Genomic DNA, 24,396 nt, shown 5'->3' with positions numbered 1-24,396 from the left:
ATTTTGGGGGCATGGCCTGGAAGGTCAACATGGCGGATTCTCATTGACAGAGCTCTATATAGATCCCATCTAAACCAACATCTATCCGTGCAACTATTCACCATCGGGAGCTCTCCCCAAGGTCCTAATGACCCCCTAGTGTGGAGCGATGATGTGGAAGTGGCTTGAAGTGGTAGACCACCTTATTGTGCCGCTCCACCAGTTGTGAAGCTGCTGGGCTGTTTGGGCTTCGACAAAGCATCTACCCCGCATGTGGGCCCTGTGAGGTGAGAGCCTCAGACTGAGCATAAACTGAGGTGGGGCGGTGTGGATGCTGCATCCGGTACCCCTCCCCTGGGTGCACCGGGCTGTGGAGGTGCTGTAGCGGTGATCGGGTGGGCCTCACTAAGGCTTGCAGGCTGATTTTGGGTGCCTGGGCCCAGCGGTTGGTGGCAGCCAACAGTTGCCCTACTCTGCTCTGGTTCCTCCCCCATCAATGGAGCAATGGCCTTCGCTGCCTGACATTGATGGCGGAGTGACTTCCTGGGCCCTGGGAGGACAGTGATGCTGTCCTGAGGGGTGGGTCCTGGTTATGAGGCGCGTCTTTGGGTTGCCACAAATCAGCACCTGTGGATGGTAGGGCCTGGCTTTAGAGGTGGCCTGTTCTGAGGCTTGACCTGGATGTGCCAGAGTCCCAGGCTTACGTTATTAATTCCGGCACCCATAGCCCCCTCAGAACTACAGACACTTGCCACAGCTGAGGTGGGGACAGCCAGCTCAACTGTCTTTCACCCTGGAGCTACGCCTGGGGGGGCAGTCTCTTACCGACCAAGACTGTGCTACACTCATTTGGCCCTCCTGACCTGCGGGACATCTGGTGAGTGTGGTGGCCTAGGCCGAAGTGGTGGTGGGGGAGGTGATGGTGAAGTGGAGTCTCAAGTGCCACTTCATTTGTCCCTGGAGGGACTAGAAATGTAATTTGCAAAAAAATGCCTGGACTACTTACTGAGCCTCAACAAGTTGCAGACTTTCTAGAGGTTTGGATTTGGTCCTGGATGCCCGCAGATTAACTATCCTCATAGGTCGCAATCGAAAAGGCCCACAGAGCGCTGACCCCTAAGCCTCCTCCGGGTGCCTCTACAAGACCAATGATTGGGTGAATTTTAAACTTCAGAAACTGTGAGGCCCAATCCAGGCCTGAACTTCGCTGCGGGATGCTAGAGTTCTCCTCTTTCCTGACCACACCTGAGAGCTATAGCAGCGGTGCCGCTCGTATGCTGAGGTCAAACAGAAACTCGAAGCTCTCGGCCTCCAATATCGTCTCCTATTTCCTGCCAGGCTCCGTGTGATACATGCCAACACTCTTCCTTTTTGAGACTCTAGAGTCATCCTGGTTATGGCTCACGGAGGAGCGACCCCTTCAAATTCCTACAGAGATCTCACCTTGGTAGACGAGGACCACCAGCCCAAGTTCACTGACACCCAAACTACAAAAATACTGCACCCGTTCCTGCAGGAGGCGCTGTGTCAACCACTCCGCATTGCCCTCCAAATCTCACCCAATGCAGGAACTTTCTCCTTCCCTGTCACATCAGTCCCAGACCTCCGATGTGATGAAGCAAGTAATAGCCAGTGAGACCCTCCTTGGGACAGCAACCCTCTTGCCTGCTGAAAGTCTGGCTGATACAGATCTTTCTTGGAATCCCGCATTGTGATACCCAGGTTTTTCCAGGTCTGTGGGACTTGACCACTTCTCTCATTGATAATTGTTCACTTATTCTGATGGCAATCAGCAATCTGTTATCTGCTGGGGGTCTCGCATTATAGATTACCCTCTTTAAATATTAATTTATTCTCTAGTTTTTCCCCTTCTGGGCGACAGATGCTTCTGGGATGAAACTATGGGGTGGGGATTCATTACAATGCTATTGTTGCTTCAATTGTTGTTAATAATTTGTTTTATTGTGTGTTTTATGTTTTCACCCTAGCATCGACACACATTCACATTTTCTGTTATGCTTTGCATTCCACTGCCTAGCCTTCACTTATATACAGCGGATCTGTGCCTATGCCCTTATGTCGAAGGGGATGCATTCCCTCATCTCTATCATACCACATGGTTTGTTACTTTCCTCCCTGATGGGTTCATTTCACATTCTTTCCTGGAATGTTAACGGCCTTCTGGATCGAGTGAAACGCACTGCGGTCCAAAACTTTGCCCGCCATTACCTTTCCGCAGCTCTCTTGCTTTAAGAGACTCAACCCTTGGGTAATCGATGCCCTGTCCTGGCATGAAGGGGATACGACAGAGTTTTTCACCCTGGATACACTTGTGGGTCCCTGAGGGTAGCCATTTTTGCTGCGGCGTTCCTTTTCCCTGTTGGTCTCTTGTGAGATCCGTGACCCTCATGGCTGCTTCCCCAAGTGCACTCGGATTCTTGAGGGTCAGACCTTTAATCTGGTGAGTGTTTATGTCCCACCTGCTGCCCATAGCATCTTTCTGTGTTATCTGTCTAAGGGCCCCTTAGATCTTTCACCAGGACAAACGGTAATAGGTGGAGACTTCAACTCAGTTCCCATCCCAGAATCTGAGGCCTCCGGAACCCCCTCATTATCCTGGCATTCTGGTGCCCTTCGCCTTTCTTTTTTTTTTTTTGAAACCGTTTATTGCAATCTCAAATATATACAGGTAGGGGCCTACAACCTTCTGGCCGGCCGCTAAAGTGACGATAACAAATGACATACATACAGTGAGGCACTTAGCTTTACATAGACACTAAGGCAGGAGGTATCCACAACGCGGGCCATGTGGCTCTGAGCCCACAATACGGTTTCATTTTATACAACACAACAACATAAATAAACACACACCCGCAAGGCAACCCACGATCGAAAGTGGCAGCACGTGCTCCTCAAATGGGGGACCCCAAACCATCCACTGAAAACCCCCGAGAGGGGAAGGGAAACAGGTCTGGGACCGGGAGAATACTGTGCTCGGAACTGAGGGAGGGAGCAAACTAGGGGGATGGAGCTGGTGAAGCGGGAGGCAACAACGGCGGCTCGCAGATATCCCCGCGGTAGGCGTTCCAGGGGCCCCATATCTTCACCCATGCCCCAGGCTTACCCCGCGCCACATACACCACCTTTTCTCGGAACATGCACCAATCCATGTGTTCTTTCCAGGCCGACACCGCCGGGGACCTCTGGGATCCCCACAGCTGTGCAACGTCCCGTTTAGCCACCATATAGCCCAGAGTCACCCATCGCGTCTGCGGAACCGAGTAATCGGTCGGTTCCCACACATTCAGCAAACATCTCTTCGCTTCAGGCAACAGCGCGACATGCGTAACCGCTCGCAGGACCTCATGCACACCACGCCAGAATCGCTCCACCCTCGGGCATTCCCACAAAATGTGCAAAAAGGTCGCTGAAGCACCACACCCACGCTTACACAATCCGTCCTCGGCATAGCCCATACGCAGAAGCCTTGGCCCCGTCATGTACACCCGGTGGAGTATCTTAAGCTGGACGAAACGAAGGCGAGCCGGGATGGCCACCTCCTTCGGAGAGGCCACCGCGGAAATCCAGTCCTCGTCGTCCAACTCCAGCCCATCGGCAACCCAGGCCTCGCGGAGGCCAGTCAGTAAGCCCAAACGATCATTTATCAATTTCTTGTAAATGAGGGAGATCGTGCTGTCCGGAACATGGCCATCTAGCACTCGATCCTCCAGGGGGGAGGACTCCGGGATGGAGGCCACGTCTGGGAAGACGGAGCCCAGCGCGTGACGGACCTGCAGGTACCGAAAGTATTCACTGCCCCGCAGCTGAAACTCCGCCTGCAACGTCTCGAATGTTTTAAATCCTCCCCTCGTCCAGAGATCCCCCACTGTACTGATGCCTATAGTGTCCCACTGCTCAAAGCCCTTCGAGGTCCACAGAGAGCCCAACCTCTCAGACGCATACAGCGGTGACGCCCGGGTCAAACGGTCCTTCCAACCCATAGCTGCATTAGCCGCGTGCCATACTCGCACCATGACCCGCGTGGGTCCCGTCAAGCGGGAATCGGGCACACTAGCGTAGAGCGCTCGATTGTAGTCGCCACCGGGTAGGAGCATCTTGTCCATTTCAAATGCCGGGTTTAGGGCGGGCCCATAGAGGCCCTGATTAATTGCAGCTAACTGGGAGGCCCAGTAATACCGTTTAATATCCGGGAGGGCAATCCCTCCGTCGTACCACGGGAGCGTCAACTTTGCCAAGGCTATACGCGGCCTCCCATCCCAGAACAGGCGGCGCTGTAAACCTTCCACTTCACGGAAGTAGCGCGCTGGGACCAAGTCCATAGTGTTCTGGAGAGCGTACAGGAAGCGCGGCAGTGACATCATCTTGAACAACGCCGCCCGGCCGAGCGGCGAGAGTGGCAAGCGCCTCCAGCGCGCGACATCCTCCTTCAAGCGCCGGAGGGGGGGAAGCAAATTTCGCTTGTAGCGGGCCACCGGGTCCAGCGTAATGTAGACACCCAAGTATCGAAATCCCTCCGAGGCAATCTGGATCGGACAGCCCCGCGGGAGGACAGGAGCCTCCCCGGAAAGCACATAGACACAGGATTTGGCCCAGTTGATGACAAGGCCTGAATTGCGGCCAAAAGAGTGCAGAACATCAACCAGGACAATCAGTGATTTGCGCGGGGAGGCCAAGTACAAAAGGATGTCGTCTGCATAGAGAGACACTCGGTCCTCATACTCAGGGGTCCAACGGAGACCTCGGATAGAAGGGTGCCACCGCAGCCACTCCGCCAGGGGCTCCAAGGCTAGTGCGAACAGGAGCGGCGACAGGGGGCAACCCTGTCGCGTGCCCCGTCCCAGCCCGAATGGGGCCGAGACTCGACCATTCACCACCACCTGTGCAAGTGGGTCCGAGTACAACAATTTGACCCAGCTGATGAAACCCGGCCCAAAGCCAAATTTCGCCAGCATCGCCCAGATGTACGGCCACTCGAGTGTGTCGAACGCCATAGTGGTGTCCAAAGACGCCAAGATGGCCGGCTCCCGCACGAACGGAACACGCGCTAGCACGCCGTGCAGGCGTCGCAGATTAAGAGCCGTATTGCGGTGGGGGATAAAGCCGGACTGGTCTTGGTGGACCAGGTCGCCCACCACGCCGACCAGCCGGTTGGCGAGCACCTTGGCGAGGATTTTAGGTTCCGCATTCAAGAGCGAGATAGGCCGATAGGATGTGACCCGATCTCGAGGTCTCCCCTCCTTGTGGATGACCACGATGGTAGCCAGACGCTGGTCCGGTGGGAGGGAGCCCCGCGAGTGGGCCGCAAGGAACATTGCGCGGAGGTGGGGTGCCAGTACATCCGGTCGCAGCTTGTATAACTCGATGGGAATGCCGTTCGGGCCCATGGCCTTGCCAGAAGCGACCGAGCGGATGGCGAGGGCGATTTCGTCCGAGGTGGGGGCGGCATCCAGCAACTCCCTGTCCTCCACAGAAAGGGAGGGGAGCGCGATGTCACGCAGCAGGGCATGGGAATCCTCCTCCGAGCAGGGAGAAACCGGGGAATATACCTCGCGAAAATAATCCGCGAAGCAAGAAACAATGCCTTCCGGCTCAATGACACGCACACCATCCGTCCTCTCAATCAGCGGGACCACACGACTCGCTCTCTCCTTCTTATCCAGCCACGCAATCAACTTGCCCGCCTTATCACCCACATCATACAATCGCCCCTGTTGCTCTCTGCTGAGGCCCCTGGCCGCCTCCGTGACGAGGGCCCTATAGGCCGCCTGCTTAAGGTGCAGAACGTGGAGCGCAGCGTCAGTCACCCCACTCCCCAAATCACCCTCCAATTCAGTAATTTCGGCCTCCATCCGGGTCACCTCCTCCTGTGCGCGCCTCCGGGCATGGGAAATGAAGGAGAGGGCCTCCCCTCTCAGCACTGTCTTGAAAGCCTCCCACAGGGAGACAGCCGATAGGACTGACCCCACATTCTCCTCGAAATACCGTTGCAAGGATTTAATCAAGTCAGCGCGAATAGTGGGGTCGCGCAGGTACCAAGCGTTGATTGGAGCTACCCTGCCCTCCCCCCTCGGGAAGACATCAAAGTGCAACAGGAGCGGGGAGTGATCTGAAATGCCCCTCGCCAAATGGCGCACCTCCCCCACCCTCCCGGCATAGGCCGCAGGGACAAGGATATGATCAAGCCGCGAAAGGCTACCATGGGCACCCGAATGGAAGGTGTACTGCAGCTGAGTGGGATGCTTTAAACGCCAGCAGTCCACCAATCCCAGTGTGTCCAAAAGGCCCGACAGCCACGCCTGTGCCCGGGGGAGGTCCCTAGGGGGATAACGATCCATAGTCCCAGAAACCACCGCGTTGAAGTCCCCCCCGACCACCAGAAGCCCCCCCGGAAGGTCAAGAAGGAGGCGTCCCAGGTCCGCAAAGGTGGTGGACTGTAACCCCGGTGGGACGTACACTGAGACAAAGACGACTACTTTGCCCTCCATTCTCCCCACCAAAACAGTGTAGCGTCCCCTCTCATCATGGCGCACCTCGTCTATTTCTAGCGGGAGCGAGGTCTTGACCATAATGCCCACCCCTCGTGAGCCTGACGTAAAGCCCGAGTGGGCCACCAAACGATAACCACGTCGATTCATGGCACAAAAGGAGTTACCAATAAGGTGTGTCTCCTGCAGAAAGACCACATCAGGCGAAATCCGTTTCAGATATTGCAGGACCACACCCCGCTTAATCCTATCCCCCAGCCCGTTAACGTTCCAGGACAACAAAGTCAGGTCCCTACCCCCCATCACATACAGATGCCATCATTTGTCCCCCCGAGAGCAACTCAAAAACACCAGTACAATAAAGGGCTTGCCTTGCGGTAGAAACGAACCACACCCCACCCCAACCCACCCATCCCAACAGAACTCCCCCCACCCTGCACCCCTGCATGAGCCCAAACAGCCCCCCCAAAGTGCAGTGTGCCTGTCGCCCCATAGAAAGAAAACTAACTAGTCCCCCAGAGGAGGAGGGAGATCCCCCAACAGACCCCGCACGACCTCCACAGGAGGGGAACTTACCCTAACAGTCAATGGTGACAATGGTGACAATAACACAGCCCGGAGCAAGGCCTACCATTAGTCCCTTAGGCCTGACCCGGCGGGCCCTCCCCACCAACCGCACCCCCCCCGCCCCCCCGGCCCCGATCCCCGGGCAAAGTGTCCAGCCAGTCCCCGGCCGCCTCGGGACGATCAAAAAAGTGCGTGCGGCCATCTACCTCCACCCTCAGCTTAGCTGGAAAAAGCATCGAATATTTGAGATTCAGGTCTCGTAGGCGACGTTTGACACCCAGAAAGCTTAGTCTCTGCTTTTGGACCGCCGGGGTAAAGTCAGGATAGAAATTAATATCCATGTTGTCAAGTCTGACTGGCCCCTGGAGCCTAGAAGTCTGCAGGATAGCGTCTCTGTCCCTAAAATTGAAGATCCGGGCGATGAGAGGCCTCGGAGGGGCGCCGATCTTAGGCCTACCCCCGGGGACCCTATGGGCCCGCTCCACTGCAAAGAATTTGCTCAGCCCCCGAGGCTGTAGGTGGGTGAGGACCAGGTCCTCCACGAACAGATCCGCTGCCTCCGCCTCTCGTCCCTCTGGCACCCCGATAATGCGGACGTTGTTTCTCCGGGCCCGACCCTCGGAATCCTCCAGTCGACGATTCATCAGGGCGCTCGCCTGGCCAAGCCTGCGCACCTCCTGTTGGAGGGCCGCCACGTCAGTTGTGAGGCCCGAGGTAGAGTGGGCCAAAGAATCGACCCGGTCATTCGTTTTAGACAGATCGGCTCTCACGAGGCCCACGTCCACGAGGACCGAGTCGATCTTCTGCGCCAGAGTGTCAAAGCGCTGGTCCACCGAGGCCTTCATCTCGGCGATGGCGCCCATGACGTCCCGGAGGGTCAGGTCCGTGGGCGGAACAGGAGCATCAGTCGGGCCCGTGGGGGACCTACGCAGCACCTCTGGAGATCCCTTCTGGAGGGTGTAGCGGTCCATGTTATTGGATTGTTGGGCCGTGCCACGACGGGTCGACTTCACCTTGGCCCGGTCGCCATCTTGTTTTGTGGCCATGGTCGCAATCCCCAAATCGAGCCAATCTCCTCAAAAAGGGGGCAGACAATCCCGTTCAAGGGCGCCGGGGGGGGGGCGACCACCGCTCCTCAGGACGGTTCGCAGCCGGCGGGCCGGCAGGGCAGCCCAACGAGGCCACAGCACCGCACACCGCCCCGCAACCCAACCTCGCCTGGCAGCGAGGAGGGCGCGAAAGTGAAAGTGCAGGGCACGCGAGCCACCCAGCCTCGCCCGCCGCTGTTGTTCACTTTGTGTCCGGATCGCCCCACAACTCCAATACGGGGGGCCGGCGTGGAGAAGGCCGCAAACCTCAATCGATGCTCCTGCCGGTGTCCGAGGTCCGATTTAAAAACGGAAAACGGGCGTCACCTCTGCTCGGGCTCACAAATACAGTCCCCTCATCTGGGACAGGATTCTGTCAGGATTTATGCAGGAGGTCGCGGAGGTCCTCGGGAGCCTCGCACCTACGCGGCCATCTTGGTTGCGCGCTAGGCTCCTCCGCCCTTCGCCTTTCTGACTGTGCTACTACCCTGGGACTCTGTGACGCTTGGAGGATTTGGCATCCAAGATGTTGCCAATACACACATACATCGGCTGCGCATCATTTTCATTAACCTACAGACCTTGCCTTCCTGCCCACCCTTGATTGTCGTACATTTTCCCACATCCATATTCTTGCTTGTGGCATTTCTGACCACACTCCTATCCTTCTTTGTCTTGATTCCGCTAGGGAAGGCCCACTACCCATGTGGCGTCTTAATGCTTGGTATTTACAATAGAAACATTTATGTACCGGCCTTGCAAGAAGAACTGCAAGTGTATTTCCACAACACCGAAGGCTTGGTCACCCTTATTGGCACTCTATGGGCCGCCAATAAGACACTATGCGTAGGTTTGCCAAAGGGTGAATCCACCTGCAGGAATGCGCCTGCTCTCTTTACATCAAGCAGTTGGAGGAACGCGCCCTCCACTTAGAGAGAACTCTCGAGACAGACCCTCGTAGAGATACCCCCGACAGCTGGCCCTTCTTTATGAAGAAATTTGTCTTCAATCCCTAGAAGCTGCCAAACACCTTTGGTGTGTCACCACGGGCAGGGTCTATGGGTGGGAAGACAAAAATGGGAAAATTCTTTACTGGATGGAGTCCCACTAGCAGGTGAACAGCATTGTGCCAGAGATCGTCAATTGTATTGGTACGTCCTTCAAACCCCTCTCCGAGATCACACAAGCGTTTGCCCTGTTACGATCATTTATACACTGACCCTCCTGGGAGAGACTATTCTCTTCAATTCCTTACAGGTGTTCCCCTCCCTCGCCTTTCTCAGACCGAGGCTCGAGATCTAGATGAGCTCTTCTCAGCTGAAGAAGTGGGTATTGCTTTATCAGCGATGTCACCGGGGAAGACTCCAGGTCCGGATGGCCTTCCCGCGGAGTATTACATGGCTTTTCAAGACATCCTGACCCCATGTCTACATATCTACTAGCCCTCTATGAGGAGGTGGGTATAGTGGGTGCCTTTCCCACAGAGATTGATACTGTCATGATCGTAGTAATTCCCAAAACACAACTTCCGTCCACATCATGTGTAACCCTGGGCAGGAACTCCGCTCCACTGGCGGAGCTTTGAGATTTTTACATACTACACGTTCCGTGCAGAACACGAAGTTCATGCAAAACTTCTGCAGAGCGGTGTTCAGTCCCGGACCCTCCCGCCTCCACCACCCCCCCCATAAATATTTTTTTAAATAAAAATGAAAATTAAGGCAAATAAAAAATACTTACCTTTATCGCGGCGTCTCCGGGCTGCCCTCCTCCTCCTCGCCATGGTCCTGCAGAATCCCCTACGTCAGACGAACGTCATGGTAGGGCTGCGCATGCAGTCCTACATGACGTACGTCGGATGTAGGGGATTCTGCAGGACCATGGCGAGGAGGAGGAGGGCAGCCTGGAGACGCCGTGAGAAAGGTAAGTGTGTTATATACCTTAATTTTTATTCTAATTTTATAAATATTTATTGAGGGGGGGTAGAGGTGCGGAGCGGAGCTCCACAGAGGTTTTGCCCAACTCCTTGGAGCTCTGTGTAGAGCAACTCCGCCCGGGGTTCATCATGTGCCGAATATTATCCAATATCCCCAATCAACGGGTAAGTGAAGATCTTTGTGACCTTTCTCCTTTGATGCCTCTGTTAGGTGTCCTCAAGGGTTCGGGGGGCATAAGGGCTGACCGGTCATTTCTTGGGATGGCCCTTATGGTTGCCAAATGCGACATCGCCGCCCAATGGAGGTCTACTAGCTACCTGACTCAAACAGGTGCTACCCACATTGATACATCCAGATTAGTGCAACTTTATGGCAACTCGTAGTACCCTACACTGCCTTCCCCGGCTTCATGTGGGCCTGGCCCACCATCTTCTTTTGTATTCTGACCTGGCTTTGCTTTTTTTATTGATTTTGAAAAGGCGTTTGACCCAGTGGACTGGAACTGGCTTCGGCTTGTACTGGCATGGGCTAGGTTTGTGCCCTGATTTTGTGGCATGCTCCAGGCCCTGTATTCCAATGCAACGGCGAGAGTTCACATTAATGAAGTCCTTTCACACGTTATCTGCAGAGAGGCTAGGCAGGGTTGTCCCCTGTCCCCGCTCTTATTCGCGCTCGTGATTGAACCACTGGCACAGCTCATCTGAGTAGATGTACAAACGGAGTTGTGTATATAAATAGAAAAAAAAAGAATTACATTGTGCGCGCTGCAAAGCCAAATTGGCGTTGCAGCGTGCAATGTAATTTGTTTTATTTATTTATTTATATACACAACTCTGTTTGGCTGCATTCCGGAGTTTACTACCCCCACCCTGCAGCACTCCCTCGGGGAGATGCTACTGCTGGCAGGATTCAACAGGCGAAAGGAACCAGGATCACAGTCTTCTCAGTCAAAACATTTCATACTGAAATGGTTGAGCCTCTTCTTTCTATGATATCACAATATGTATTTTACCAATAGCATGGGTGATTGCACTGAAACTACTTCAGTTTCCACAATAGGCAGATAACATGTAGATCTTCATGGCCAGTGCCTGTGTTAGTTATGTTTCCTATATGCAAAGAAGGACAAGAATGTTTCTGCTATGTCTCTTTCTACTGCACAAATGTGCACTCATGCCCCAATGTTCCCAATCACTGCAATGCTGTTCTGCCTGAAATGTGTGTCTTGTGGTATGGCCAAGAATTGGACTTCGTGCTTTCTGCAGGGTTTTCCCCAGACCTTTTGTCTTCCTCCTCCCATTTTTGCTGAATTCATTTTTGTCGGCCGTAGGACTCTGTGTATTTTACCGCTGCTAACCAGCTAAAGTGCTTGTCCTCTCTCTTTAAAACATGTTAGAATTGACTTATACCCAATTGGCACATTTAATTTACTTGTGAGTCCCTGTTAAAGTGGCACTACAGGTGCCCTGGGGCTGTAAACTAAGTGCTACTAGTGGGCGTGTAGCACTGATTGTGCCACCCACTTAAGGAGCCCTTTACACAGGTCTCCACCCTGCCACTGCAGCCTGTGTGTTAAGTTTACAACTGCAGATTTTGACCTAACAAAATGAACCTTTTGCCAAGCCAAACATTCCTTTCTAATACATATGATACCCCTAGGGCACTACCTGGACAACCCAGAGGTCATGATGCAGTGTATTAAAAATGTTGTACATGTACTATAAAGTTTTACATGTCCTGGTAGCGCAAAACTCTTACATTTGTATTTCACAACTGCAAGGCCTACCACTCCCATAGGATAACATTGGAATTGCCTTATTACACTTAAATAACTGTAATTTCCAAATGGGAGCACGTAATCAGTTCCTGTTTGGTGTCTGGAATTGGAATGAACAACTTATGGTAAAGTCAGATTTTAAATTACAATTTTGGAAAGGCCACTTTTAGAAAGTTTAAACAACAATACAGTGTATAGGTGCTTCAATTCAATAATCCAATTTGGCAATAAAACCCAATTTTTAGGTCGAGCCTAGACAGCGCATGCGCTGTCGCAAGACCTGAAGTAAACAGAACATAGAGGGTAATCCTGCCTGCTGCTTGAAATTGGTTCATACTTGCGTTTCTCTGCTTAGCTGGCTCAATATTGGCTGGCCATGTGATATATCACTTCCGTTTTGTGGAAAGCAGCACCAACCAACTACTGTTTAGTTACACTGTAGGTCGGTATCTCTTTCGTTTTGGGACTACTTCATTTTCTCGGTGTCCCTGGCCTCATAAACAAATGCTTGTTGTTCATTGAGCTGGGACAATGGCAGTCGCCTGTTTGTATTCGCAGCGCGCAATAAGCGCTTTCACTTTAAGAATAGCTGCAGTCCCTCACACCACTCGCTTCGTAAAGTGAAAGCGTGCACGAAGCACTGCAAATACAAACAAGCGACCGCCATTGCCAGCTATCAGACAAGGAGCTTCTTTCTTTGGTGATGGGTTTGCTCACTTTTCAGACTTTAACTTGTACCTGTTCAGTCTGGACACAATAAGTGTTCAGTTCCGCCTTCTCTACCGAGATATGTAATTTACCCTGGATCACACAGTATGGCGTATGAAGATCTGGATCTACTGCAAACCTTCTGATCGCTAGAGCACACAGTGCTGTAGCAGTGGCTCCAGGGCACATTCAGTACGTTAAAGGCTGAAATAATTCTTGTTGAGCCAAAGAAAATCGTCACAAAGATTTTGGCGGCACCTATGACTCATATGGTCCGGTACCGTGTTTTGCGTGGAAGATAGCTTTTCCCCCACTAATCCGGTTGAGGACAACTACAAGGCCTTCTGTACGAGGATTTCCTCAACTACCGACTCCCTGGTTCCCTTAAAAAGAAGTAAACCTAAGGGCAGAGCATCAGCCCCCTGGTTTAACGACTCTTTGAAAGTTCTCAAATTAGCCTGTAAGCAGGCTGAGAGGAAATGGAGGCAAGGCTACTCCGACACAAATAAATCACTTTGGAAAAATAAACTTCTGGAATACAAATCGGCAATTGTTAAAAGTAAATCCACCTACTTCTGCTCCACTATAGTTAATGCCGCGAATAGTTCCAAAAGCATCTTCCAGATTCTTAACAACCTCGTCCACCCTGACTGTGCCAAAAAAACAATCCCTCCTACACAAACACTCTGCGATAATCTCGCACTGTTTTTCAATGAAAACATTGAGACCATTATCCATAACCTGAACACTCCCCCCTCATTAGATAGTCTCAACGGCCCCGGGGCCACTATTATTGACCTTGATCTGGTGAGCCCAGGGCACCCACCCAGGGAATGTTTGCGGGTATTTCCCCCTATCTTGGAAGCGGATTTCGATAGACTGGCACACGGGATCACTTCGGGTTCCCCCCTCGACCCTCTGCCCCCAAAAACCTGGAAAGCTTTTGGAACAGAACTCTTCTGCACCCTCTGCAGGATTTGTAACCAATCCCTGCGCTGCGGATTTGTCCCGTCTCCTTGGAAGCAAGCACTTATCACCCCGTTGTTGAAGAAACCCTCACTGAATCCTGAGTGTTTATCAAACTATCGGCCTATTTCTCTCCTACCTTTCCCGGCGAAAGTTGCCGAGCGCTGGGTAAGCTCTTGTCTCTCGAAACATCTGGAGCAGAATCACATTCTGGACGACATCCAATTTGGCTTTCGTCCAGCCCATGGCACCGAAACAGCTGTCCTCACGGCCATGGAAGAACTTCGTATGCGTGCAGACAGGGGCCAAGCAGTAGCTTTGATCTTGCTGGACCTGTCTGCCGCATTCGATACGGTCAATCACGTGATCCTGCTACAGAGACTAAGGGAGGCAGGGGTTGAGGGCACCGCCCTGCTTTGGTTCCAGTCCTATCTGCGAGATAGGAAGCAGGCTGTATCCCTCCCCCCTTTCCAATCCGCCTTCTCCCCAATGCCCCACGGGGTGCCCCAAGGCTCGTCCATCAGTCCTATCCTTTTTAATGTTTATCTTAAACCTCTTGTCACATTAATTAAATCTCATAGGCTAAAAGCTATTAACTATGCAGATGACACCCAGCTTATCCTCTCCTGGGAGGGGGAAGAATCGATCCCTCTAGAATCGTTTCACGACTGCCTGAGAGATACAGCTGGCTGGCTGCATAAACATTCCCTGCAATTTAACTCCTCCAAAACAGAGGTCCTGTTTTGCGCTGGAAGCTGGATTCCTCGCCTGTTCCCTACCGAATTTTGGCCCCCGGAAGCCCCGGAAAAACCTCAGCCGGTCACCACTGTCCGTAACCTAGGTGTCATGATGGACATCAAGCTTAGCATGGAAACGCAGGTCGCGAAAACAGTGTCCACCTGCTCGGCCTTACTGCGTTCTTTACGCAAGATCATGCCACTTCTTCCCGCACAGGCCCGAGCATTAATAGTCAGGTGGAGAAGTGTGGCTCACTGGTTAGAGTAGGCAGACCTGGAAGCAGAGGTCAGCCTGGGACCAGGGTTCAATTCCCGGCTCGGCTGGGTCTTGAGTCCATAAATTGTCCATGGACTCGATAATTCTCGCTCCAGTGCATACTCGATTCATGGGTTCACACTCTGCGACTCTGGGCAATAGCTTGCTTAATCTCCACAATGGCCCCTCGCGGCGGGATGCCTGGCTTTCACCTTGTGGATGCCCTGCTGGGTTATCTCACAGAGGAATACCAGGACGGGTTCCCTAAGCAAGCGCTTAGAGACCGGTTGGTGATTTGCGCTATATAAATATCTGTACATTTACATTTACATTTACCATTCTCAGTCGCCTTGACTATTGCAACGCATTGCTGCTCGAGTCCCCAGCTGTACTGTTAGACCGTCTCCAAAGAGTCCAGACGGCCGCCGCAAAACTAGCCCTTGGCTGGACCAGGAGATCCTCGGCCACAGCAGCTTTAGCCGAGCTGCACTGGCTCCCACTGAAGCAGCGAGTAGCTTTCAAAGCACTCTGTCTTGTTTTTAAAGCTCTACACGGAGTCGGGCCTAGATCCCTGCAAACCATGTTCACCTGGTACATCCCTACCAGAACTCTTCGCTCAGCCTCAGCCTGCCTGGTCACTGTTCCAAGATTTAACAAGGTCAGGACAGGTGGAAGATCTTTCAGAGTGGCAGCCGCAAAATTTTGGAACAGTTTACCTGCCGACATCCGCCAAACATCGCAACTCCTTCCATTCAGAAAGCGGATTAAAACCTGGCTTTTCCCTTAATCTACTTCTCTAACATACCGTTCTCTGTTCCCATCATTGTCCACCTTAGGAGTAACTTTTTTCCCAGCGCCAGGATACCTGCCAGGTGACAGATGGGCTATACAAATGTTTTAAATAAATAAATAAATAAATATGCGGATGCGCTACCGGCTGCGGATGCGACTAGGATGAATGCTTAAATACTGGATGAGGACTTTAAATACAGCCTCTAAACGAAATCTCCCGCAGGCTCGTTGCATGCAGATCGTGTGCATAGCTTAGCATGGATTGCTCAGCGGGTCATGCGCCGCCGGCAGAGATCTTTCTATTCTCTTGAATTGAATCGGTTTATCTAAAAAACCTAAGCAGCAGTGTTTCATAAAATTACATTTAAGATGGGCTCCATTGTGGTCCACTGACATGGAGTCATCTGGTCGTCACCCTCAAACTCTTTTGCCTCTAATCGTGCCGTTCAGAAGTAAAGATGCACTGTGTTCAAATTTCAGAAAACAGGTGTACGACGGAATGTATTTACAGATGACGAAGTTATGCTTCTTCAGATGGAAAATCCTTTAACGTGTAGGGTTCGCCGGTTTGCTAATCTTCACTGTCTCTCTGTGTCACTGTATCGTTTCTAAGTAAAATGCGTCCCTTCCATTCCGTTTCTGTTTATAGCTCCAGCACACTAATCTAAGTTTACATTACATAAATAATGCAATAACTAATTTTAAGATGTACCAGTCTACCCATCTCCTGGTGTTTGCAGGTGTTCTAACCCTAATTACTTTGAGAAAAAAGTTTTTCAACAGTAAATCATTTCCATGTCCCAGGTGTGCTACCTTAAACCACCTCCCGAGTTATATTTTTGAAAATGAGTTGAAAGCGTCTGTCCTCGCAGGAAGTTGGCTTGCATATCGAGATGCCCCACGACAAACACATTACCCTTAATCAGAAAGGCTTGAAAAGTATCGCAGGGTTTGAGCACCTGTTGCAGAGAACTGTGTTCAGACTGAGGGCTGATTCCACTTTTCATTCTATTGAGATGGATGATAAAAGAAGCACACAGGTAGGTGACAAAAGCATGTAGACCCAGCTCATTTTGTGTAGTGTGCTATAACTGCTCCACGATGAATCTAGAACGCTGCAGCTAGCCAAGTGCTAACCTGAGACGATGCAACGCATCCTCCTGCACTCCAGGCGCTGCCCTCCTAGTGCTAGAAGAGTCTCATTCACAGTTCGCCACATTGCCTACAGAGCAATCCGGGGTACAGGACCAACGTTTTTACAATGTAAAGCCAAGATTTGCACCCACAGTGGGAAGCTCAGATACAGAGCTGCCCCATTCTTGATTAGCCACCCCACCTGTAAAGGAACCCCACAGGGCGGTTGAGCCTTCTCTGAAATACTGTCCCAAAGAAATCACCTCCGATTCAGAAGAGCAACAAACCTCTGGCTGTAATTTCAAGCGACCTCAACATACAACAAGCGTTGGCAAAGCCAATAGGTCACGCCTACTCAAGAGCCATTGGCTGTGTCAATGTTTTATAGCCATGCCATACAGCAGGGCTGACAGTTGGGAAAACAAGCATTTGCAATGCAATAGGCCTCGCATTTACGAGAGTTTAAGCTATTGGCATTGTAAATGACAATGCCTTTTATTTATGTTTTGGTTTTTAAAACATAAATAAAAGCAATTGTCATTTACAATGCCAATGGCTTAAACTCGCGTAAATGCGAGACCTATTGCATTGCAAATGCTTGTTAAATACAGTGGTCTTAGTGATTTATTTCACATTCATTTATCTTTTTTTCTAGAAACAGTTATAACTTGTCTTTCGATTGAAGGACCACCTTTTTTGTGGTTATTTACATATATACATTTCACGATCTTAACAAGACAAACAAAAATGTTAACATTTAAATGCAAAACCACAACAATTGTGCAATAGACTAGTCCTTTACTAAGACCACTATATTTAAAAGTGTGGTTTTATTGCCCAATAGGATTATTTAATTGAAGCACCCATACACTGTATTGTTGTTTATACTTTATAGGAGGCCTAGTCTGGGTGCTATTGATGGGCCCAACCCCCCTTTTACTATAACTTTTAGAAAGTTGGCATTTTTCTACCATAGCCCTTTGGAGCCTGCAATCTGTTTCTGGGTCATATGACCAGGTGTAGCTGAGAGTTGGCCTTTGTATATTCCTCCTAGACAGCCCCACACTATAGGGAACTCAGTTGGGCCTGGATGGGCCATCATTTGCAGGATGGGAGGGAGAAGCTGAGCAAAGCTCTTCTTATACTTGAATAGGCTGTGTCCTGCCTCCACACAAAGGACTGCATACCCCTCTGTAGTTAGTTGAAGGTAGGGCACCTGGTCATTTCAAAGGAGAACCTCTAGAGGTTTCTCCCCACTTTAAAGAAAAAAACTCATTATAAATCCTGGACCTCAGACACCAACACTTCAGTACTGTGGATACTCTGCCAGAAAGAAGAACTGGTGTGCTGCTGAAAGGATTGCCACTCTGCTTGATTGCTGCGCTGAAGGGACTGCTTCTCTGCTGTGCTGACCTGCTGCTTGCTGTCCTTTTTCCTGGGTGAGAAGGACTGGATTTGCACCTCTGAAACCCAGAGTGACTCCAAGGACTAGTTGGCTTGTTCCCTCAACTGAGGCCATGAACAAACCTTGCTTCTGCACCTTGACTGTGCCAAATGGTGAAACCCCAGTCCTGGATCCATGTAGGTGGGCCTGAGGTAGCTCATATGTGGATCCAGCAGAACCAATGCATCTCCTCTGCTGTGTGGCGCATGCCCAATCAGAAGTGACGCAACTCCTCTGCGGATCTTCCTGTTGCAGGGACTTAACTTCCCCTCGCAGCCCTGCACTAATACATCTCTTCAACTGTGCGGCGCAGCCTCAACACAGGCCTTCGCATCTCTCGTTGACCGCACTCTCAACGCCAGACTCTGCTTCATAGCCCCTAGGAACCGACGCATCACCTCGACTGTGCAAAGCATGCCTGACATCAGACTTTGCATCGCAAGCCTCGTTGATGGGATCCTTGATGACGGCGCAGGACCTCGCATTGTAATCATGCCACATCTCGGAACCGACCCATCTCTTCGGCCGGGATTTAAGGTACTCTGTTCAGCGGACTTAACTGGGTCCCTGTAGCCAGCCCATGTTCCATCACGGCCTGAACTTGTGAATTTTTTCCCGGTCCAGTTAGACCAGATACCACAGTTGGCGCTTTCTGCGGTTTAGCATTATTTTTGCTGAAATCTTTAAAATTGCATGTCTCTGGTCTTACTGATTGGATTTTTGTCATTCTGGTCTAGTTTTATTTATTAAAATTGAATCTATTTTTTTTAACTTGTGTGGGTTCCTGTTGTGGTGCGATTGTAAAGTGTTACTGTATGAAAGATTGCAGAAATACTTTACACATTGCCTCTGTGTTAAGCCTGACTGCTCCTTGCCAAGCTACCCGCGGGTTGAGCTCAGGTTAATTTAGGGTGTGCTTGTGACTTCACCCTGAGACAGATTGTTCTTGTTGCTTAAGAAGGGATCCACATCCCTCAATGAATACTCTATTTCTTACACCCTGGGTATACTCAAACAGAGACTGCACTTTGCCAGACATAATGACAGCCTGAGCCCCCCAGTCCTCACTGCAATGGAGATCACAGTGATGTGTCTTGTGTCCCCACTAGTGAGCCCAAGATGAACTACAAAACTAGATGAGCTGTTGAGCACAGAGGAGGGACTTACTGGGAAAGGGAGGAGTGGTGAGCAGAGAGAGATCTAGGACTTCAACTCAGAACACCCTTCTATCTCAGATCTCCATGGTTTTACACCCAGCAAAGGTTCTTTCTCATCAACCAAGGCCCCCAGTTAGAATTTTCACGTGTCCCAAACAAAACAAAACTAGAATATTCTCCCAAGCCAGGATTCTGCCCTGATGTATCCCACCCCTCCAGGGGGCGCATGTCGCCTTCCTTGAAACATTATCCATGTTTGCACGAGATGGAATCCCTTGCATTCAGTATCCTACATGCTTTCTTTAAAGAGTGGTATTGTAATGTCCAACATATTGAATATTTTAATGGACCCCGAGTACAGGCTGCGAGCGTAGAATCTGCTGTGCTAGTCTCCAGCAGGAGTCATGTATTTACCCATCCATGCACTCATTTGTGCATCCAAACACACACTCATCCATTGATACACCATAACACTCATCTATCCATTCATCCACCTATTGACTCATACTGATATTCACTACTCCCTCTTACTTAAAACCAAACATATGAACTCCCTCATCCATTACAAGCACTTTCTCGGATCAAAACGTCATACCTAATGGCTTCGTCAATGCCTATTTACCTTGGAGCGCCAATCAAAATCAAGCAAAAATTAGCACCTGCAATAGCTACATACATGTGGGCAGATTAATATGTGAATAAGGCAAAAAGCAAGGCGGGGAGGGGCTGACATGTTTCCTGCCCATCTGTGTGAATGGCTTCAGCTCGGCAATAATAGCTAAGTCTAAATATATGTAAAAGAAGTAAAATCATAGACGTATCTTATTAATGTAATTATCCTCCCTTTAACCACTTGGAAACAAATGTGGTGGTTTAGTAGTTACATTGTTGGGAATGGAATATGGCCGAGACTAAAATCCCTGTTTCTGCACTTGACCCTTTTATTCTTTTGGAGAGGACTGCATTGTTCTCCTTTTATTTGCATACATAAGGAATGCTAATATTGTTTGATAATATGATTTTTACAAAAATAGATTTTAATAAGGCTTCCGACAGCACAATAACATAGTTAACCACGTGCCAGCCCCTTGAATGTTTAAAGCACTTAGGGGCATATGCATTAAAACATAATTTTGCGAGTCCTTAATAGTGATTTTTTGCAAATCACTATTAAGGACTCGCAAGATGCAATGTACGTAGGAATCGCAATAATAATTGCGATTCTTACATATTCCTTAATTGCGACTCTCAAATTGGGAATTACAATTAAGGAATACCTTCCCATTCATTCCTATGGGTCTAGAGGCCCATAGGAATGAATGGGAAGACATTCGCAATTTGCGAGTACCCATTAGGTACTCGCAAATTGCGATTGCAATTTCAAGGGTGCAAGGGTGTCAAAAGGACACCCTGTTGCACACATGAAATATGTATGTGTGCACATGTGGCGCACATACATGCCCTTAGGGCATGTATGTGTGCCACATGGCACTTTGTAAAATGCAAAAAAAGTGAATTTTTCAAAGAAATCGCAAATTACCACCAACTTGAAGTTGGTGATAATTTGCGATTTTTTAAGCCAAATTTGCACAATTTGGGTGCTTCCTGCATTGCATTTAAGGAATCGCAATGTGCGATTCCTTAAATGCAATCACAAAATAGGGAATCGCAAATTTTGCGACTCTCTATTTTGCGAGGGCCTTTTGGGATGATACATCCCAAAAGGCTTTTTCCCGTTCACAAACGAGCTGATTCTGGGAATCGGCCCATTTGCGAACGGAAAATGGGCTTGATACATATGCCCCAAAGTCCAATATGCTTAGGCCTATGTTTGGAGTAAATCTGTGACTTTTTAGGAATTTAAAACCGATTTCAGGTGCTATCCAGGGAATCTCTGGCAGTTGCAGATTCACAGGAGTAGCAACATTGGTACTAATACATGCACAGAAATTTGCTACAGGTGTACGTTTTTGCATGGGCAAAGGTGATGCTAGATTTGTAAAATGTTATTTTTATTTTAATGGATATAACGAAGTGGCAAGAGAAACTGTTGTTGCATGCCATACATCCAGCAGCGGCTCCTCCACTAAGGAGGAGGATCGTCACCCCACCCACTGCTCTCCGAGCAGATGAAAGAGGAGAAATAAAATGATAATAACGCAGATTTAATATCAGTTTATTTTTCCTACTGCAGTGGCTCAGTTGGGGCGGAGCTGGACTCGGAGACGCCAGAGCACTTCAGGAAGAGGAGTGGTGAGTGCACTTTGTAAGTGCGCATGACGCTTTGGCCGGCCGACTAGGGCTGGCTAACGTGCCATGCGCACTTTGCATGTTCTCCATGCAGGCTGCATTACAGCCAGGGTGGAGAACATGCCCAGTCCCCAGCCCCTTTACTGTACACCAAACCATGGTGCTCAGACCAATGGCTCTGGGATACCGGGTGCTTCCTGCTGCCAGACTCGAGCAAGACGAAGAGGACCTGGTAGAGGCGATGGCCGGCATGATTCCAGGTAAGTGTGTATTTAAAAAGAAAATCCCCCCCCATCACCGCCCACCACTCCCGTCCAGTAGTAGCCGCTACTGCATATATCAATAATTCCATCCAAGATATCAAGCACTAGGTGCACCACATCTGGAGCAAGGTGGCAGCGCCACACCTTCCAACACCAGAAGTTACCCAGTTTCATAGGTATTTGAGGTATTACCCGCACTCTTTAATAATCACAATCAGCCGAGTATGGTCCAATTGACATTTATTAACTCCATGTGATACAAATAGGCAACCAAAGCGTGTTTCTCCATGGTATTTATAAGATCATCCACTTCATCAGGGCCAAATCAAACTGTAATAAAATCACCTATCACCCAGAAAAGATCTTCATATTCTCTCGAAGTCTACTGGTAACAAGCTTTGACACATAATATGCATTCGAAAAGCATCTCTAAGGCAAAATATGCAGTCTATTACATTTTTATGTTTGTTTCTCTAAGGGGAACATATTTTGCCTCACTAGGAATAAAATCCTGTATACCACAAACTATTTCGAAGATACTGGTTCGTCTTTCCTATTTTGAAAACTAACTATTTCTTCTCTTTAGAGGAGCAGATTTGTGTGTCTTTTTGTCTGTCTGCAAATTTATGTGATTCTTTAATCATACGTGTTTGTTGGTGGCTGGAAGGTCCACGCCCCTGCAACTAGATTTTCTCAAAAGAAAATCCTCCTAACTGGTATGATATCTGTGTAAGAAGAGCTATTTGTTAGGATGAGATCCAACCACATCTGAGGCTGTGAGTTAGTGCTGACATTTTGCCTTGTAGATTCTTTTATTGGGGCATCTGCGTTGGGCATAGCTCAGTGAATTGGGTATTTCATCTTTTTGTAAACTGATGAATTTAAAGGAATCAGTTGGGTTTTGACAGGTATTGCTCACATATCTGAGAGATTTGAAGACGGTGTCATGCAGTTGGAGGTCTCAGTTCTCTTCTGGGGTAAGGGAGATCACTGCCTCGCCCACCTTTGCACTGCTGCTTCACACATGTATCACCTATTGCAAAAGAAAGGATTCCTACCTGAAGATTCACCTCCATGACTCGAAAGAAGAAGCGCAAAGACAAACACCACCGCGTAACGGATCGCCACCATCCTGCAAAACAAGCAAGGGCAAGTGTTAATATGTGGAATAAATTGTATGACTTGTGAACCCCTGTTCCTTTCGGACATGGGATTATATGTATGGAATGATTCATCCTCAGTTGTCAGCATTAGCAATAGCCGTGTAGTTAGTTAAGGTAGGTTTGGAAATGGCACCATCTTACAGGTCTTAAGCGTTGAGTGTTGTAACTCCAGTGATCCCACACTTTTGAAGGTTTCTCCATGGAAAAAAGGGCCAGGTGCCTGCCAATGACTGAAGCTAGGCTAGAAGCGCAGGTAAATTACTTGTTCGTCTCTTGATGTGATATTTTTGTGTTCTTCATGTGCTCCTTTGGGTAGCCACCATTTCCTTATTGCAAATGCTCACATCCTACTTCTATTAGTTAGAATGTGCAAGGGTGTCAAGATAAAACTCTTCAACTCATGAGCTGACACTATTGAAGCCAAAGTACTAAATTTGTATTCAATATTGAAAGCAAGTGTAACCCCAACATTGTTCAGGACCTGGGGTGATACAATTTATTTTTTAGAACAGGGGTTCACTATGTATTAACCACAGAAAAATAGTAAACTCTAAATCATATATAGAGAATAATCTGAAAGAAGTTATTTTTACTACTTTTAGAATATACATTTTACATATGTTACCCATATTATTTAAATATACATAGTGCATATGTTACCCATATTAACCAGAATTATTCTAATGTCTATAAGACAGGAACCAATTATACTGTAAATCATTTTGTTTTTGCAGTAAAAAGACATTATTTTATGCAGTATGTTCCAAATGATCAAGTACTCATAAATGTGAAGAGGTGTGCAGTGATAAGTGACAAGTGAAAAAAACATTGCATCAAAAGAGCTAAAAAGACACATAACTCCTGCTTTTTTCTTTATTTTTGAAGTGCAAGGATTGGATTCTATAGGTGTCTGTTGTCAATGGCTTTTACACCTCAAGTTAATGTGAGGTCATCATCAGGACAGGGCAGTAAGCCCCCGATATCTTATGTATCTCAATAAAGAGGGGTATCTTAGTCATCCCTCATAGGCATAAAGGTGCCAGCTGGTCCACACATCTCTAATTAGGCAACATTTGGGGAAATATTGTAAAGTGTGGAGTGGAAAAGAACATAGTAAGTGTGGTTACTGATGAGAATGAGCATATCTTGTCCAATGATTGTAATTTGATGAATATTAAGTTGGTTGAAATTGATGAGGAACCTTATGCTCTACCAATGTGTGAGATTGGTAATGAGGGGAAACAAATAGATGTCATGCCAGATTATGTGTCTCCCTCACAATTCTAGCAGACAATTATTTTTAATAAAAATCTTTTAACAAGAAACTTGAACCCGATGACATCCGATTTCTTGCTTTTGGTGAAAATGCGATTATTATGATTGGGTATTTTGTGGCTGACATTAGTTTTATGCACAGGGCTATTTTTTGCAATGTGTATGTAGCTATTGATGGTCAAGCAGTATTGGATTAGAGACATCAGGGCAAGTTAGTAATGTCATTAATTCCTAATGCAAAACAACAACAGTGTTTATTGTTGAAGGGGGCAAATGGTCAGTAGTTTAACATTCAAGCATGATCAATTGGAAAAGTTGTTAAATACTCAAAATCAATTATTTCCTGATGAATTAGGGAAAGTGATTGGTTTCACACATCAGATCCAGCTTAAACATA

General features: G+C 48.9%; 1 protein-coding gene across 2 annotated transcripts in view; it reads right to left on the bottom strand.

Moving 5' to 3' along the window:
• The window catches only part of LOC146854842 (butyrophilin subfamily 2 member A1-like), a 181,182-nt gene that overhangs the window by 44,546 nt on the left and 112,240 nt on the right, over window positions 1-24,396 (bottom strand). For both annotated transcript variants that reach the window (XM_085652217.1, XM_085652218.1), the window contains exon 2: window positions 22,620-22,693. In XM_085652217.1, coding sequence (XP_085508343.1) covers window positions 22,620-22,692 — 73 coding nt within the window. In that variant the 5' untranslated portion in view covers window position 22,693. The remainder of the gene's footprint in view (window positions 1-22,619; window positions 22,694-24,396) is intronic.

The sequence above is a fragment of the Triturus cristatus genome, chromosome 4_1 (assembly GCF_964204655.1).
Source record: "Triturus cristatus chromosome 4_1, aTriCri1.1, whole genome shotgun sequence".
Taxonomy (NCBI): domain Eukaryota; kingdom Metazoa; phylum Chordata; class Amphibia; order Caudata; family Salamandridae; genus Triturus; species Triturus cristatus.
This window is presented reverse-complemented; position numbering and strand designations above follow the sequence as displayed.